This window comes from Malurus melanocephalus, unplaced genomic scaffold (assembly GCF_030028575.1).
Source record: "Malurus melanocephalus ecotype Western Australia unplaced genomic scaffold, MMel_1.1 scaffold_305, whole genome shotgun sequence".
NCBI lineage: Eukaryota > Metazoa > Chordata > Aves > Passeriformes > Maluridae > Malurus > Malurus melanocephalus.
The window spans coordinates 666,939-682,381 of NW_026623537.1; the positions used below are offsets into that span (position 1 = coordinate 666,939).

Below are 15,443 nucleotides of genomic sequence, written 5' to 3' on the forward strand. Positions count from 1 at the left end.
CCGGGGGCGAGCGCGGCTCCCGTGACCTCCGCGGCGCTGCCCCGGCCCGGCCCGGCCCGGCCCGGCCGCCTGCGGGAGTTCCCGCCCGAGGGGGCCCGGCCCTCGCCCGGCTCGTGTGGCGCTGCCGCCGGACACTCGGCAGGGACGTGCTGCGGACACTCACTAAGTCAGTCGGGCTGGGAAAGACCCCTGAGATCAGCGAGTCCAGCCTGTGACCCAGCACCACCCTGTCRACCAGACCATGGCACTGAGTGCCGCGTCTCTTTCCTCAAACACCTCCGGGGCTGGTGACTGCACCACCTTCTCGGGCAGCCCTTTCCAATGCCCAGYCACCCTTTCTGTGAAGGAATTTCTTCGAATGTCCAACATAAACCTCTCCTGGCACAGCTTAAGGCTTAAAGCTGGGAAGGTGTTGGGGTTGCRGAGCCCCAGAAGAGAGAGGACATTCTGGGAGATGGCTGTGCCTAGGCTAAGCTGTGGGGCTTGTCAGTGACTGGTAGCCTGCAAGGGTCTGTCTGGAATATGAAATTTTTTGTTGAATTGCGTTTAAAATCTTTGGTGAAACTCTGAGTATATGGTTATTRTAACAGATAAGTCTATGCAGGATTTTGGTCAAAGAACCAGAATGATTTTACTCCAAGTTTCATTGCTTCATAGTTTCTGTCATGTCTTTTTCTCAGAAATGAAATCCAGACATTCTTTTATTATTTTATTTAACTAATAAATTAAACTTCAATATGCTTCAGTTAAACTTCAGTGTGCTAAATACTGGAAACTTTTGGGCTCTGTATTATGCAAATGTCTTGTTTGAACGTACAGCATTTTTGGTCTACTACCATGGGTCTTTGTCTGGAGATAGCTGTTTAAAGTTCTGCTTTGGACTTGCTGGTAATAYCTTTAAAAACAATATTGTTTTCATTTAAGCAAAGAACGTGAAGTGACCAGGGATATTTTAATCTTCTTTCTTTTTTCAATGCAACTGTGTTGTAAAGGCAGCACTGACATACACTGGTTCAAAAATTCCTGAACTAGTTTTTCTTTACATGTCTTGTTTGTATTTTTTTAATCAAGATGTGTTAAAGCCCATAGATGGCCTTTTCTATAGCCTGGACATCCGTGTTGTAAATGTTGCATAATGTCTTTGTGTCTTCTTTCCTAAGTCTGTCTTTAATGGCTGTGTCACTTTTAAAATGGGTTACTTAAGAAACCTGATTTTTCCTTATTTCAGGCTGTAGAGGAGCACAAGTTGAAGAAATATGGAGCTTGGAGCCRGAGAACTTTGAAAAATTGAAGTAAGGCACATGGTTTTTATTCACATTTGTCTGAAGTCCCTGGAAGAATGTGAACTAAACTCAGGTGGATTTTTGTCTGAGGTGTTTTGTGTTTGTGTTTTTTACTTCAATTTCTACAGAAATTCAGTAAGATTTTGATTTAATAGAACACCTGACAATTAAATTGCTTTTTATTAGTGCTTTGATACTTAATCTAGCCTAATCAAATTTTGAAAGACATGTTGATAGTAGCTAGAATGTGGAAATAGATTTCTAATGATTTTGCCATTAGCTTGCAATTATATCTTTTGACAACTTCTTTGACAAATTTCTGTTCCTTGCTTTATCTCCCTTTTTTTCACATCACATGATGTTGCGTCTGTTGTCTTAAATTAATTTCCTGTATTTAGATGCCTTTGTAACTCGTTTTTCCTGCAGAACCACTTTCATATGTATGTGAAGGCAAATAGGCTCTTTATAACTGACAGTGACTGGTCTCATGTGGAACAGTTCTGCCCTCGTTAGGCCACATTTATTTTTTAACATTTTGTCCATGATGTGTTATCCATGTTAACATACAGGATTTTAAAGAGGAAAACGTCATTTAACCTGTATCTTGTGCGAATATTCTTTCTCTGCTTGTAGGATTAATCTTCCAAAAGGTGCAGCAGTTGGTACAGASGATGTACTTTTAGCATTTTTGACAGAAGATATTTGACAAGAAACACCCGATTGGCAGAAATGTTGCCTAAGAAGCTTTTTATTTGTTGTCTGCACCATCAGCAAACTTTACTTGTTTGTTCATAAAGTGACAGCGTGGCCTGTCCTGCATATTTTTCTAGTCCTGAATGATGGCCAGCTTCCTTCYTCCTTTCCATCTCCACCTGCAATATTTTCCACAATGTATAAACACTGAGAGTTAAAGCATATGACTTTAAATTTAGGCTGATGAGTAAGTGTCTGTTTTAATGTAGCTGTAGGTTTTGTAAGAACTATTTCCTTTACTGATATATTTTTGTGTTCTGGGAATACTAAATACAGTGTAACATGCAATAAAATATTTGCAATTTTTGTTTTTTGTTTGCTATGCAGTCTGAAAGGAAAGACACATTTTTACTGGAAGAGAAAACTGACTTTCTCTTAGTTGTTGGTGAGATAACTCAAAGTGAAGTTTTACAAGAGCTCCTCTTTGGAAGTTTCATCTGTGTCTAGAAGGATTAGCAAAACTGTGGGTCCTGCTCTTGTATRTGATGGACAAATGCTTTGACCAAATGCTATTTCTCACTAACCAATTCAAGTGAGAGTTGTGCAACTGTGTAAGCTGCAGTAACCAGAAAACTGGTCCTGACTAATGAGAGCTACATGCGAAATGCTAATTCAGATTGGGATTGTTCAGCACATGCAGAAAGAAGCCTGAATTGTCTTCTGCCCAATTAAAAGAGCCTGTGTGAAAATTTCAGTGCAAGATCCTGATATTTGCAAAGAATTAACAGAATTACCATACCAGTGTACGGCTAAACTACAGTACAGATAATTTTGATATTTTTCATCAATACAAGTGACCTTTTTCCTATAAATTTTGTTTTTCAGGCCAGTACATGGGCTGATTTTTCTCTTCAAGTGGCAGCCTGGAGAAGAGCCAGCGGGTTCTGTTGTCCAGGATTCCAGACTGGATACAATATTTTTTGCTAAGCAGGTATGACAAATTCAGTAATTGTTTTAGATATGTCACCAAATGTAGCTTTTAATTAATCATGATAATTTAATCAAAATTATCTCTTTGTTAATATGCACACAAAAATTAACATTTTACAAGGTGAGATAACTTAAACAAATTCTGAGAATGGGAGCTGTGTATTGAAAGGTGGTTAACAAAGCAAATCGTTTGATCTGTCAAGTTAGACACAAATAGCAGTTATGGAAGAGTAAAGCTGTTGCTTATTTGTCAGCTCTTATCCAGAAAGTAACTCAATGTTCTGTGCAATAAATAGTGACTTGGTAAATGTTCTCAGCAGAATGAGCAAATTACTTCTTTTGAAACCACTTTCAACAACTTCTTGAAAGAAATTAATTTTGGTCCTGTTTTTATTTCTTGTTTTTCTCAAATGCTCTGAAGCTGGGGTGGTATATCTAGGATAATGCTTTCCTTTAAGGGTTTGCAGACCATTTTGGTGTGCAGGTTTTAAGAATTAAWTCAGAAAGGTGAGTTTAAATTAGAAATTACAGGGAAAATTGGTTTTCCTGGTGTAATCCTTGTGCTTTATTAAATACAGAGTAGTGCTGAAGTTTTGTTGTAGAACTAACAGAGTGCTGTGCATGTTGTTTGCAAGAAAGAAAAGCAAGAGAAAGTAACCAGAATGAAAGTAGGAGTGTTTTTAGAGTCTTTCTGAGACCTGCTTCCAAAACAGTGATAAATGTAACAGTCTAAACAAGAAATGTAACCCTACGTGTACTAATTACAAAGCCTTGATATCAAAGGGCAAATTATTAGGGTTTCTGTGAGGATTGTTACATAGTCTAGTTGTGGGGGTGTTTAGGGTGGGGTTTTTTGGGGGTTTATTTGGCTGGGTTTTTTGATGTTTTATTTTCCACTACAAATGCAGAAGTGTTTTGGATATGCTGAAGTTTATATAAAAAAATCTCCACACACTTCCAGGTAAAAGTACAGGAATGTGGAAAACAATGCAAATAGCTGTCCTGGCCACTCCGTACTTGAGCTTCTGTTTTGCCCCTTTTATAATCACCTTGCTGTTTCGTGCTGTTGAGGATCAGCTTTTTCAATGCTGTTTCTCTTCATTCTTCCCCTGCTGCAGCTCTTGAGTCCTGCTCACTATTTTTATGATACAGTGATCAGCAGTTTGYCAATTTAATACCTCTCCTAGACACTGCTCTAGGTTGTGATGTCTGCCTAATCCAACCTACTGTTAGTGGTCATGGGCTATAGCTACAGTACAGCCATGAGGCAAAGAAGTCAGGGAAACTCCTTGATAGAACTCAAAGGACAATAAGATGGCAGGAGGAAATTACTCTGATAGGAATCTGGAGGAGGGTGTTTTTTTTGGAGTGTGTTGTTGTTTTTTTCATTTTAAAGTGAAGGTAATTTTTCCCTCACTCAAGGGATTTAATCTTGTTTCCTGTGAGTAGATGAGGTCCTCCTAGACTTGCTGATCTTGTAAATGCTGAGAAGTTTCAAAGCATTTGTCTGTTTGCTCCTTCTTTTGCCTTTTTCTCTCCCTCTTCCYTTTTCTCAAGCTTGACACGGTGTTTAGAGGCAAGTAGCTAAGAGGAGCTTTCTTGAGCTTTGRGATTGCAGATTTTATGTCACAAAATTTGGATTACATTAGACTTGACAACAAACCCGACAAAATTAAAGGCTAACAGTGAAAAGTTGTCTTTATTTTATAGTTTTCTTTGAAACTTTCATATTTTAATGTTTCCTTAAACCAAAACTTCTTTACTAAACGTCCTCTTCCTGCACCAGCTGCCTTTAAAGAATTTGCTGGGGTGACTTCATTTCAGCATGGAAGGCAATTTCTAGTAATGTTGACTGTTAAAATAAAACTGCCTGGTTACACCACTTAATGCATKGAATAGATGCTTCAAAAGTCATTTGCAAAAAGTTTATCTTTTTATTTTTTAGTATTATCTGTCAGTMAAGTGCAGTGCTTTTGCAAAATCAGAACATTCCTTATAGACATAGATATGCTTGTGTTTCATAGCAGTTCAGTTTTGCCTGGACTGAGCTATTGTGACTGAGCAACCAGAAAYAGGTGCAGAGAAAATATTAAAAGTCAACAGATAAATGAAAAAAAGCTGTTTTGGTTATTTGGAGGAATATGTTTAATGCCTGTTTGTCCTTGGTGGCTTTCACACTGGGGAAAGTTAGCCTGGCTTAACGATCCAACTTGACAAGCAATGTTTTGAGGATTTGGGAGTGGTAATTTTAGATTTGTTAGGGTAATTTTTATGACATTTAAGGTTATTGATCTGTTGAGCTGTATCTTCAAAACTGACATGACACTGGAGCCTTAACAATGTCAAGTCTTTRCCTCTTTCTTTTCTCACACATTTTCTTCTTGGTGCAGTTCATTTTACTGCAGACATGTTTTCAAGTGTCCTCCTGAATCCGTGTGAGCAATACAAGGTTACTGTTACTGTGTAACAGCAACGAAGTACAGGAAGTAAATTATGTTTCTGTTCAATCTTAAAAATTGTTTCATTGTGAGGAAATTCAGTAGAGCTCTCAAACTGTCCAGTAAAACGTCTTTAAAATGGCATTAGGAAACACAGTTTTGGTAAGAAGCTTGTGCATGCTCACATTTTGCTCATTTCCGCTTCCACGGTGGTGTTGTACTTGAATTCCAAATGGCAACTGGTTTTTGTTCCAAGTTAAATCACGAGTTTTTTGGGGGGTTGAGCTTTGAAGTCTGTCTGGTATGCATGCATATTAAAGGGKTTTTTTGAATGGTCACTTTTATGTGCACTCATGTTAAATTTGGCCTCCCTGTTATGCCTAGGTATGGTTTGGCCCCCTATTAGAGGCCACAGAACTCTGGATGATCTTACATACCCTTTGAGCTAGGATACCTAGGCACAATGAGGTGAGTTAAGGATACAATTTCAGCCTTAACTCTGAATTTCCTGATTTCTGTGTTGCTTAAGTGGGCCCTTGCTGTTGTTTTCACACACAGTGGGTCCGTGATTATACCTACTCAATGTGTACAGCTCCCTGCCACACTTTGGAGGAGCTGCATTCTCTGCTGAGCCCTGCAGAAGTGCTAATGTCTCTGGACAAAAAAGAATGCCATTGTTGCAGACCTGAAACTACCTTTTTTGAGTTTRATAAATTCTTCAGGTTTTAGTACAGAAGTAATGTGCCTTTCTTAGGTGTCATGAATTTTATTTTGCATTGTAATGATAGAAYATCGTTATTAGAATACCTTCTGAAGGTATTCCCTTTTTTAATTGGGAATACCTTCAGAAGGAGTAGCTTATAAATGTTACTGTTAATTACAAAACATTTGGTCTTTGGTTATGGTTGTGCCACTAATGTRAGCATATGTATTTTGAAATTTCCAGTACTTAATTGATTTCAAACTCAAAATTTTTGGCACTTTCATATTTTGTAACATGAAGATAAATCAGATATCTGTGTTAAAGCTAAGTTTGAGATAACAGATARCTTACAAGAAGTACAACTTCCAAGACATCAAACAATTCAGAAACAGATTTTCAGTAACTCTGAATATAGCTGTTGAAAGATTRTATCTTTACTCCAACAAAATAAAAAAACCTATATAGGGTTTTTAAACAAGAATAAGTTGTGGAACTTTTTTCTAATGCTGAACTTTTCAAATTGAACTCTGTAATGCTCAGCTGTTGTGTAATGTTGGGATGTTTAGTATGTAAAGCCCAGAGATTCTCTGGTCMTATTACCAATTGCAGCACAGGGTTGCCCAAAGGTTTTTTGAAAAGCAAAAGACATAATTCATCACGTGGAAGATAGGAGTAAAGAATTTAAAGGCTTCTGCCTAAAGYTGATCCAGAAAGTCAGACTGGATCCCTAGAGAAAGATGCATGCTTAGGAGGTAATGCATCTTACAGAGTAGCCTAATCCAGTGGTTCCTTGGTTTGATTTTAGCTGAGCTTCACTTGGGGGTAGGTCAAGCTTCTCTTGACACATTTTTATATATGTATATTATAATTTCTGTTTAAATACTATTTAACACACCTTGTACTTTTGCCCACAAAAACTTTCAAATCTGGGTATCTGCTTTAAGTTGGARTCTTGAGTATTGATCAATCTAAGACCTCACCAAGAATTCCTGRATAGAAATATGGGTATTTCTGGACAAATACAGAAAATCCTTGTAATACACAAGTCCAAATAAGAATCTTTTGGGAACAACCAGCATTTATTATCACATTACMTAAATGCAGAAAATGTTTTCTGCCAATGCTTAAGCACTTTATGTAAGAGCTGGACTGGAAATGAGAGAGATGGGWGTCCTGAAGGATTCTCTGGGTTGTGTGTGGGGCAGTGCTGGACTGGCTGTGAGCACTGGTGGCATCATGTCTGTGTGACAAATTAACCTGGCACTTGTCCACATCTGGTACTGCAGTCACATCCTCTTCACCCTGCCTGTGAGCCACCACSAGCTGGATATTTCCCTGTTCCATCTCAGTAGTTCTCCTGTGTCATCCAGCTCTGGGAACACATGGGATTCTCATTGCACATCACCTGCATTTCCTTCTGTTCCTCTGCTACAGGACTGTCCTTGCTGCTTTTTTTTACCTCCTGCCTGGAGGAAGTTCTAGAATGTATTTCTGTAATGTATTTTCATTGCAGCAGCTGCAGGCCACTGCCCTCAGATCTGCATCTTTTGCATATTGTTTTCTAGCAGTCAGGTATTGTTTGTCTTGATCCTTATATACTTCATCAGACTTATCTCATGCTGTGGTTGGAATACAAAATACACTTAAAGGCCAATGTTTGATGAGGCCATTAATTCTCTGCCAAGTCTGATTTTCCTCTGATTTTATTTGGTTTAAAGCTTCTGTATCCTATTGAGCAGTTTCAGCATTGGTCTCGGCTCCAGGCACAAAATCTCAGTAAATTTCCCTTCCTTTTTGAAACTGTTACTGAGCTATCTAAATAGAGCAACTGATTGTTCCATCTTGATTTTTCAGCTAAGTAGTTGTCATTTAGTCCTGTCCCTCCTCCAATGTCCTGTAGTAATCATGATTAACGAGTCCAGTTGGTTGTAGTGACCCTGCCTTCATTGTAACAGCCCCACTCTCATAGTTTGTCACCGTAGGTGTCCCTACCTCCTTTTGCTTTCTCTATCAGCTTAATTATTTAATTGCATCAGCTTCACCCACTGGTCCACCTGGGATCTTCCTGCTTTCATCCTAGCACTACTTTACAGCTGTCTCTKGTTACATTCTGAGACTATTCAGTTCTTAATTCATTTTCCTGTGGTACGGTATAATTCAAATTATGCCATTCTGGCAGTCTGGGGGTTTGAATTTTTCTGCTGCTGTTTCATTATTTTATTATGCCCTTGATGGATTTTCTTGTATGTYCTTTATTCGTCCTAGCCCTTTGCTTGTGTACCTGCAGTTTGTTCAATTTGAGTTTCAGTTTCTGTAATCTGTTCTGCATGTGTAGTTGATTCCCTTGATTACCATTTAAGTCAACTTGATTGTACTTTTCTTAAATTAAGGAATGCTTTATTATTTCTTTATCATCTGCATACAGACATAATCTGGACTGAGAACACCCTGAAGTGTAGAAAATAAATATATGATGTGGCTTTTAATATTAACATACTAGGTTTTACTTTGTTAGGACTAGCTTTGATTGTAAAACAGGTTGCTTGGGTTTTCTTTTTTTTCTCTTGTTGGAAGTGGTTTCGCATTCACAGCCCTGAACTAGTTTTCTGTTTTTTTAATGCAGAATTCAGATCCTCTCTGGAAGTCTAAGTAGCACGTTCAATTGCAAAATAATATCAAAGACTAAAGATACATTACTTTTTCCTAACGTAGAGCTCTCTGAGAAAAAACTGCAAATATAAAGTCTTTCTTGTATTAGTCTCATACAATTTGATTACATTTAATAATCCTTGTAGCCTCTTTCTTTAAATACAGTGTTTTAGTTTGGTTTTAACAAGCAACATTAAAGACATGGCTTTAATATGAGGGGGKTTGTTTATATTTTCTAAAAATTGAATATTTAACTCTGAAGTGTAACAGTGTCAAACCAGTAACATAAATGTTAACTTGAAARGGATTTGTGTATTATAAATTAAGAAACATGGTATAATCACACAGCTTAGTGTATTACTCAGCAAACCAGCTTTTAAACAATCTTTACACCTTGGAGCACTTTTAAGTTTTATTCATTTATCTCTTGAATATTTGAAATTTTTTGTCCAACACAACATTTTAATGAAATTTCTAGATTGCATAATGTGCTTTGTTGCTCCAAATTAATTGTTTTACTTCCTGCTCCTGATGGGAATTCTGATCATTCAAAGGACATTTTCTTGGGAGAGCTGACATTTTTTTAAGGCCATAGATAAATAACACAATTTGGGCAGCTTGCTTATGAGAATTACTTTGTGTTTTTCCACAGAGCTCTGAGGATTTCTGCATTTCTTCTATGTCTTTCATTAATCACTTTAGGGTCAYGGTGAGGCAATGGAATGACAGTTTTTGAGGACAGCAGTGAAATACAAGTTATATCAATGAATTGTGTATTACAGCCATGCAGAACTGATTTTATTACAGCAAAGGCTTTCCTGTAGCTACCCAGRCAGCAAATCCAATGTATGTTAAAGTGAAGCTGTGATGGGAGCAGCGCATAAAGTGTGTGTTTGTAACAAAAAATTGCTGCCTAGTTTGGAATGAACTTTTATCACCAATGCTGACCAAGTTCTCCATTCTGTTTTCTAGGTCATTAATAATGCCTGTGCAACTCAAGCCATAGTAAGTGTGCTCTTAAACTGTGCTCATCAAGATATTCATCTAGGAGAGACCTTGTCAGAATTCAAAGAATTTTCCCAAAGCTTTGATGCTGCAGTGAGTGCCCACTTTTTTCTGCATTTTAAGTGTCACAGTGTTSCAGCTGTGCTGGTTCACAGATGTTTTGTATCTTCCTTTCAGATGAAAGGTTTGGCACTGAGCAACTCYGAAGTGATTCGGCAAGTTCACAACAGTTTTGCCAGGTAACACATGTTTTAAATCTGGGCAAAATGGGAGAAAATTCTTTTTAATCTCAGAGGGTTTTTAATTTTCTTTGCAGACAACAGATGTTTGAGTTTGATGCAAARTCTTCAGCAAAGGAAGAAGATGCCTTTCACTTTGTAAGCTATGTTCCTGTCAATGGGAGGCTATATGAGCTAGATGGCTTAAGGGAAGGACCAATTGATTTAGGTAACATTTTACTTTTTTTCTCACCATCCTTCATTTTATCAACAGCTTCTTGTAACAAATTGATCATGTTATAGGCTCATACCAAGTTATTTATTAAAATAAAGATTATCCTTGAAGTTTTCTGAATGTGTTGTTAAGACTTGTCCTTCCTTGTCATTTGTATTGTTTTAGTTTTGTTGGTCTGAAAATACAATTTTCAGATTGTATTTTCTGCTTCCTTCATGTCTCTGATGCTCTTTTCATTCACTAATCAAACAAACAGGCCCTGCAATCCCTTCCAAAACCTTGATAGTTTTATTGCAAGAGAGAAGTTTACATGAAAGGAGAATGCATACAGCTGACTCCAAACACATTTTTTTTAACATTATGTAGCTTGTGTTTACATACTACCCTCTTTCTTCTTAGACAGCAAGTGTTTTCCTAATGGTTTAAAAGAAAATAGCTTCATTTTTTGTAAGACTGGCTCCTGTTTTGTAATCTTTCTTGAGATAACTGTGCCATGTTGTGTCTTGAAAAGCTCTGCAGTGCCTTTCATGTATCTGTACTTTAGAGTCTTACACATTGTCAGCATGTTCCACACTCCATCCCAGAGTGTTTTTCCAGTTTTGTTGACAGTTTTATTTAAGATTAGGCTGAGCAATGCTTGCTGCTAAATCTTCTTCTTAGTCTGTCTAGAGATATTGTACAGTCTGCAGACGTAACAGAAACATCATTTATATGGTCATAAAATTGTGAGTCTCTAAATTTGCTTTCAGGTCTTGAAATTACAAAAGAAGCATTTTCRACTTAGGAAGTTAGTTATTCTTTTGTTATTCTCTCATTTATCTTAAAATTCTCTATCATGTAACCTTTAATGTTTTTTTTCCTTGTGTGACTTTCTAACATTGTATTGCATCTACCTAGACAAAGTCAGGAGTTAGTATCAAATAGCTGTACCTGTCCACAGTGTTTTCCTTTGTTGTCTACTTCAGTGTTCATACCATAATTTCCCTTGTGTCAGAAAAATCTTACATAACATAGTTCTACCACCACCCCATTGTTTCTTGYTATCAACAAATGTTAGATGCTTATGCCCTTAAAATGTAAATTCGTTGTATTTCTTTGGGCACTACATTATTGAAATATTGTTATTAATAAAATATCTTCCATTTGTTGAAAAATCAAGAAAATCCAGTATTTTTAGGCTGCAGTAGCTGAGGAAAAACTTGTTGCATRCTCTRAAGTTTACTGCATAAGCTTGAATCATATGAGTCTTGACTTTGCTATAATTTTGCAAAGATGATGAATTTTTTCCTTTGTTAATTTTTGCAAAGATGATGGATTGTTTTCCTTTGTTTTTGTCCAGGTGCATGCAATCAGGATGACTGGATAAGCGCAGTGCGGCCCGTCATAGAGAAGCGCATACAAAAGTAAATGGTCGTGRTGCCTTTCAAATATAGCACCTTACCTATGCTTAAAAATTCCATAGTCTTRATTTTCCTTCAATTAAAGGATTTCAGCTGCATTTCTAAAGAATTATGCATTATTTTTATATGCATATCATTTTGTGACTTGAGAACTTATTGCCCCGCATGAGGCAAAYGTGATGATAGATAAATCTCAAATACACAGTGCTGCTGCAGAATTAATCCAAGTAGGTGTCTGTGTAGTGAAGAGAGATCCTACTAGTGCTCTGGAAGTTTATTATCTCTATTATACAGTTGTGTATCTTTGGGAGTGAAAGCTAAAAGTGTCATGATTATGAATAACATTTTTGGCTATGCACTTACAAATACTGGATAGTAATTCTATCCATGCAGCTAGTATTAAGAGATAAGTTTTCTTAGGTGTGTGGCTTGGTTTAGAAATTTAAGCTAAAAAAACATATTATGGAGCTTTTCCTACTTCTTAACTGTGATTCCAAACTCCAGTCCCTAGCGTGTTAGAAATAAAGTTGATTTCATGCCATGTTTAGAAAATAAATCTAAGATTTTTGCTTGAAGAGTTTCTGTTTTGATAAGCAAAACAGGACTACCATTTGCATTTGGAGAATTTAACCTCCAAAAGGCCTGCTAGTCTAATTGTTGAATGCATTTCTCACACTGTGTGGAAARGCCTCCAATATTCTCTAAATAGGTAATAGTAATGAGAAAGTAAAAACARTATGCAGCAGTTTTCTCTAAGTTCTGTTGTCAACTATATCGTGTTTCCTTTTTTGACCAGTTTCAGCATTTGTTTTGTGAGCACAGACAGGAACAGTAAATTTTGGGGCGAGGAGGTTATTTGGAGTTACATATTGGTCTGGTTTTAGCTTGTTATAAGATGGGATCTGTAGCACAGCTTAATTGAATAGATGCATTTCAAATTTTGTTTCCGTGAAATGTATTCCCTTGTAATGAAATCAAGGARGGGGTTTTTGAGTTGCCATGTTAGTGACTAATTTTGAAAGTGGGTTTTTTGTTGTTTTTCTGTTCCTCATTTAGATACAGTGAAGGTGAGATAAGGTTTAACCTGATGGCTATTGTGTCTGACAGGAAGATGATCTATGAGCAGAGGATTGCAGAGCTGCAGCAGCAGCTGGCAGAGGTAGGCCTTGGAATTTAAATTGTTAAAGTAGTTTTCTGATAGTTCTGTGTATTGGCTTTRTTATTCACTTCCTTTCCTTGCTCCAAACGGAGTGTCACTAAAAAAAGCAGGGAGTGATTGGTACAAATTTGTCAAGCACAGCGTGACCCTGGCATTTTGATTTTCTGCCTTGACTCATTTGCTGTGGTACTGGAACTGTTCTTTTCCCAATACCTGAGCTAATCTGCTTGTAACTAACTGCAGAAATTCCTGGAATGTTCCTGTAACTGTAAGCAAAACTGAATCTTTCTGTGATAGAAATATTCTTGAGACAAAACTTGMTTTAACTAAAAAGAAAGAATTTAAAAATGGAGTAACATCATCCATTTAAATTTTTGTTTTGTGGAAGGAGGAGCCTATGGATACAGATCAAAGTAGTAATATGTTAAGTTCTATACAATCAGAAGTTGCAAAATACCAGATGTTAATTGAAGAAGAGAACCAAAAATTAAAAAGATATAAGGTATGTAGCTTTTGCTTTTCTGATGAAATTATTGGAACAGTTGTAAGAAAAAGCCAGCTTTTGTATATATATGGGAACTTTGCAATTAACCTGAAGGARCTGGATTGGGATTAGAACATAGTTCAACCATATAATAACTCTGTTAATGCTTTAATTTACTTTCAGATTGAAAATATTAGAAGAAAACATAACTACCTGCCTTTCATCATGGAATTATTAAAGACTCTAGCAGAGCACCAGCAGTTAATACCATTAGTAGAAAAAGTGAGTATTTCCTAAGTGTTGGTGTGTTACTGTGTCCAGTTGAACAAGCCCACGGCTCCCGAGATCTTTGAGCAGGGAGGGCTCCCCGCTCTCCTGYGGCCACCAGGTGGCAGCCGTGGCACAGCGCTGCAGCGCCATGCACCTGGGAATTCCATCCTTTTCCCTGTCCATCTGCTCATGTTCTCGCTTGAATTTCCCCCTTTCTAAGCTGTCTAGCTATTCACATTGATTCCCTGCTAAGGTTTGTATTAAAACTTTAATAAATAAGAATGTCTGCCTTTTTGGTGGGGTTATCAAACTGGTCAAGTGCTTGAACCGTACTCGGCTCAGTGCTGGCTTGATCCTGATTCTGGYACTCACTGGGAAAGGATCTCTGAATTAGTGTAATGAAAAAAAGTGCTGGGTATTAAATAATGAGGATGTTCTTTAGCTGGATTTATTTAGGAAGGCAAATTTGCAGGCCTGTAGTTTATAAGACACTAACTTTTAGGTTCACTGTTTAATGTTTTCCTTCTTTGGATAACCAGTGGAGTTTTAATCCAGTTTCATGTTAACAGAAGTCATTTATAACCCTTTCAAGCTGCTTTCTCAAGTAAATTACCAGTGGACTAGTGGTAACAGATCTTAATTCTARCTCACTGAACTAGATTGTGTTGTGTTCTACAATAAATGATAAAAAGCAGCATGATGATTCAGAATTAACTAATGTTTTGACAGCAATTTGTTGGCTATTGTTGCTTCTGAATTATCCCCTCTTCATGCCCAGTCTTTCTCTTAACGAAAGTCATGAGGAAAATGCCAGTTCCTTATCAATTTGAACTATTTATGATTGATACAAGTTACGAGAATCTGTCTGCAGATATCTTGACAGGAACTTGTGTGGTGCTTTTTCCCTCTCATTTGGAACATCTAAACCACTAAGATCTTGGTTGTTTCAGATAATCAGGGTGTCTGAATGTGGTGTTTTCTTGTGACATAAAATGTTTCCATTAGGAAGAGTTTTTTCYATGTTGAATGAAATTGGTATGGAGATACGAAAAATGAAGGTTTAAATTATGTTTTAAAATAGTGGGTTTTCCCCTATAGAGGTTACCTAATCTCAAATTTTTTTGTATAATTTATTTAAATCTGTGTGTATTTTTAAAAGGCTTTRTATACTAAACTAGTCAAATAGTAGATGGATGGTGCTGAAGAGTCTAAATTTACATTTTAAATGGGTTTTTTTTCAGCATAATTTTAGTATTCAGAAATGTATTGAGTAGCCAGTCAAAGCTCCAGAATTATCTTTATCAGAGCTTGACATCACCTCCCCTTGTTTTGTAGGCRAAAGAAAAACAGAATGCCAAGAAAGCTCAGGAGGCCAAATGAAGAGGACTTTGCAAAACACATACAGTTATTTGCTTCTGATACTATTTTCATGACAACAAATAAAACTTTTCATAAACTTCAACTTTTGTCCAGTGCACGTTTGCCAGTTGTAACAGTTTGTCTTGTACTGTTTGCACGGGTCTGGCTCTTCCTTCCCCTGCATCTTGTGCATGTAGTGCTGCTGAGCAATGTTTAGGTTCTCCTGGTCACAGTCAGTGTTTACCAGTCTGTCTGATTGCTGAAAGCTTGGGAAGTGGACCCCAAAAATGTGCAAGGAAAATGTCCCTGTTTTGTCCCACTTGAACATGTGATAACGATACAAACGGCAGAGGTTTAAATATAAGCATGAGCTTTCTTTGCTCATCCCTACTAACAGTTACAATCCTTTCCAGTTGTTCAATGACATAGCCTGTGTCTTTGTTTTTATGAAGTATGTGTCTAATTTTTTTACAAAATTGAAAAGTATGAATTTAGCTGTAGAAACATTTGCAAAGACCGATGTATAATCTCAAAAGAACTGCATTGCTTTAGTAGAA

At 37.1% G+C, this 15,443-nt stretch overlaps 1 protein-coding gene across 1 annotated transcript; it reads left to right on the forward strand.

The window, feature by feature from the left end:
• Positions 1–1,218: 1,218 nt before the first annotated feature.
• UCHL5 (ubiquitin C-terminal hydrolase L5) lies at positions 1,219–14,989 on the forward strand (the record flags this gene model as incomplete). Its single annotated transcript, XM_057377182.1, has 10 exons — positions 1,219–1,292; positions 2,862–2,967; positions 9,729–9,854; positions 9,939–10,000; positions 10,078–10,208; positions 11,554–11,617; positions 12,671–12,773; positions 13,162–13,275; positions 13,441–13,539; positions 14,863–14,989. Coding segments are annotated over 10 exons (924 nt in total), but the record flags the coding sequence as incomplete, so codon positions are not given.
• Between the last annotated feature and the right edge of the window lie 454 nt (positions 14,990–15,443).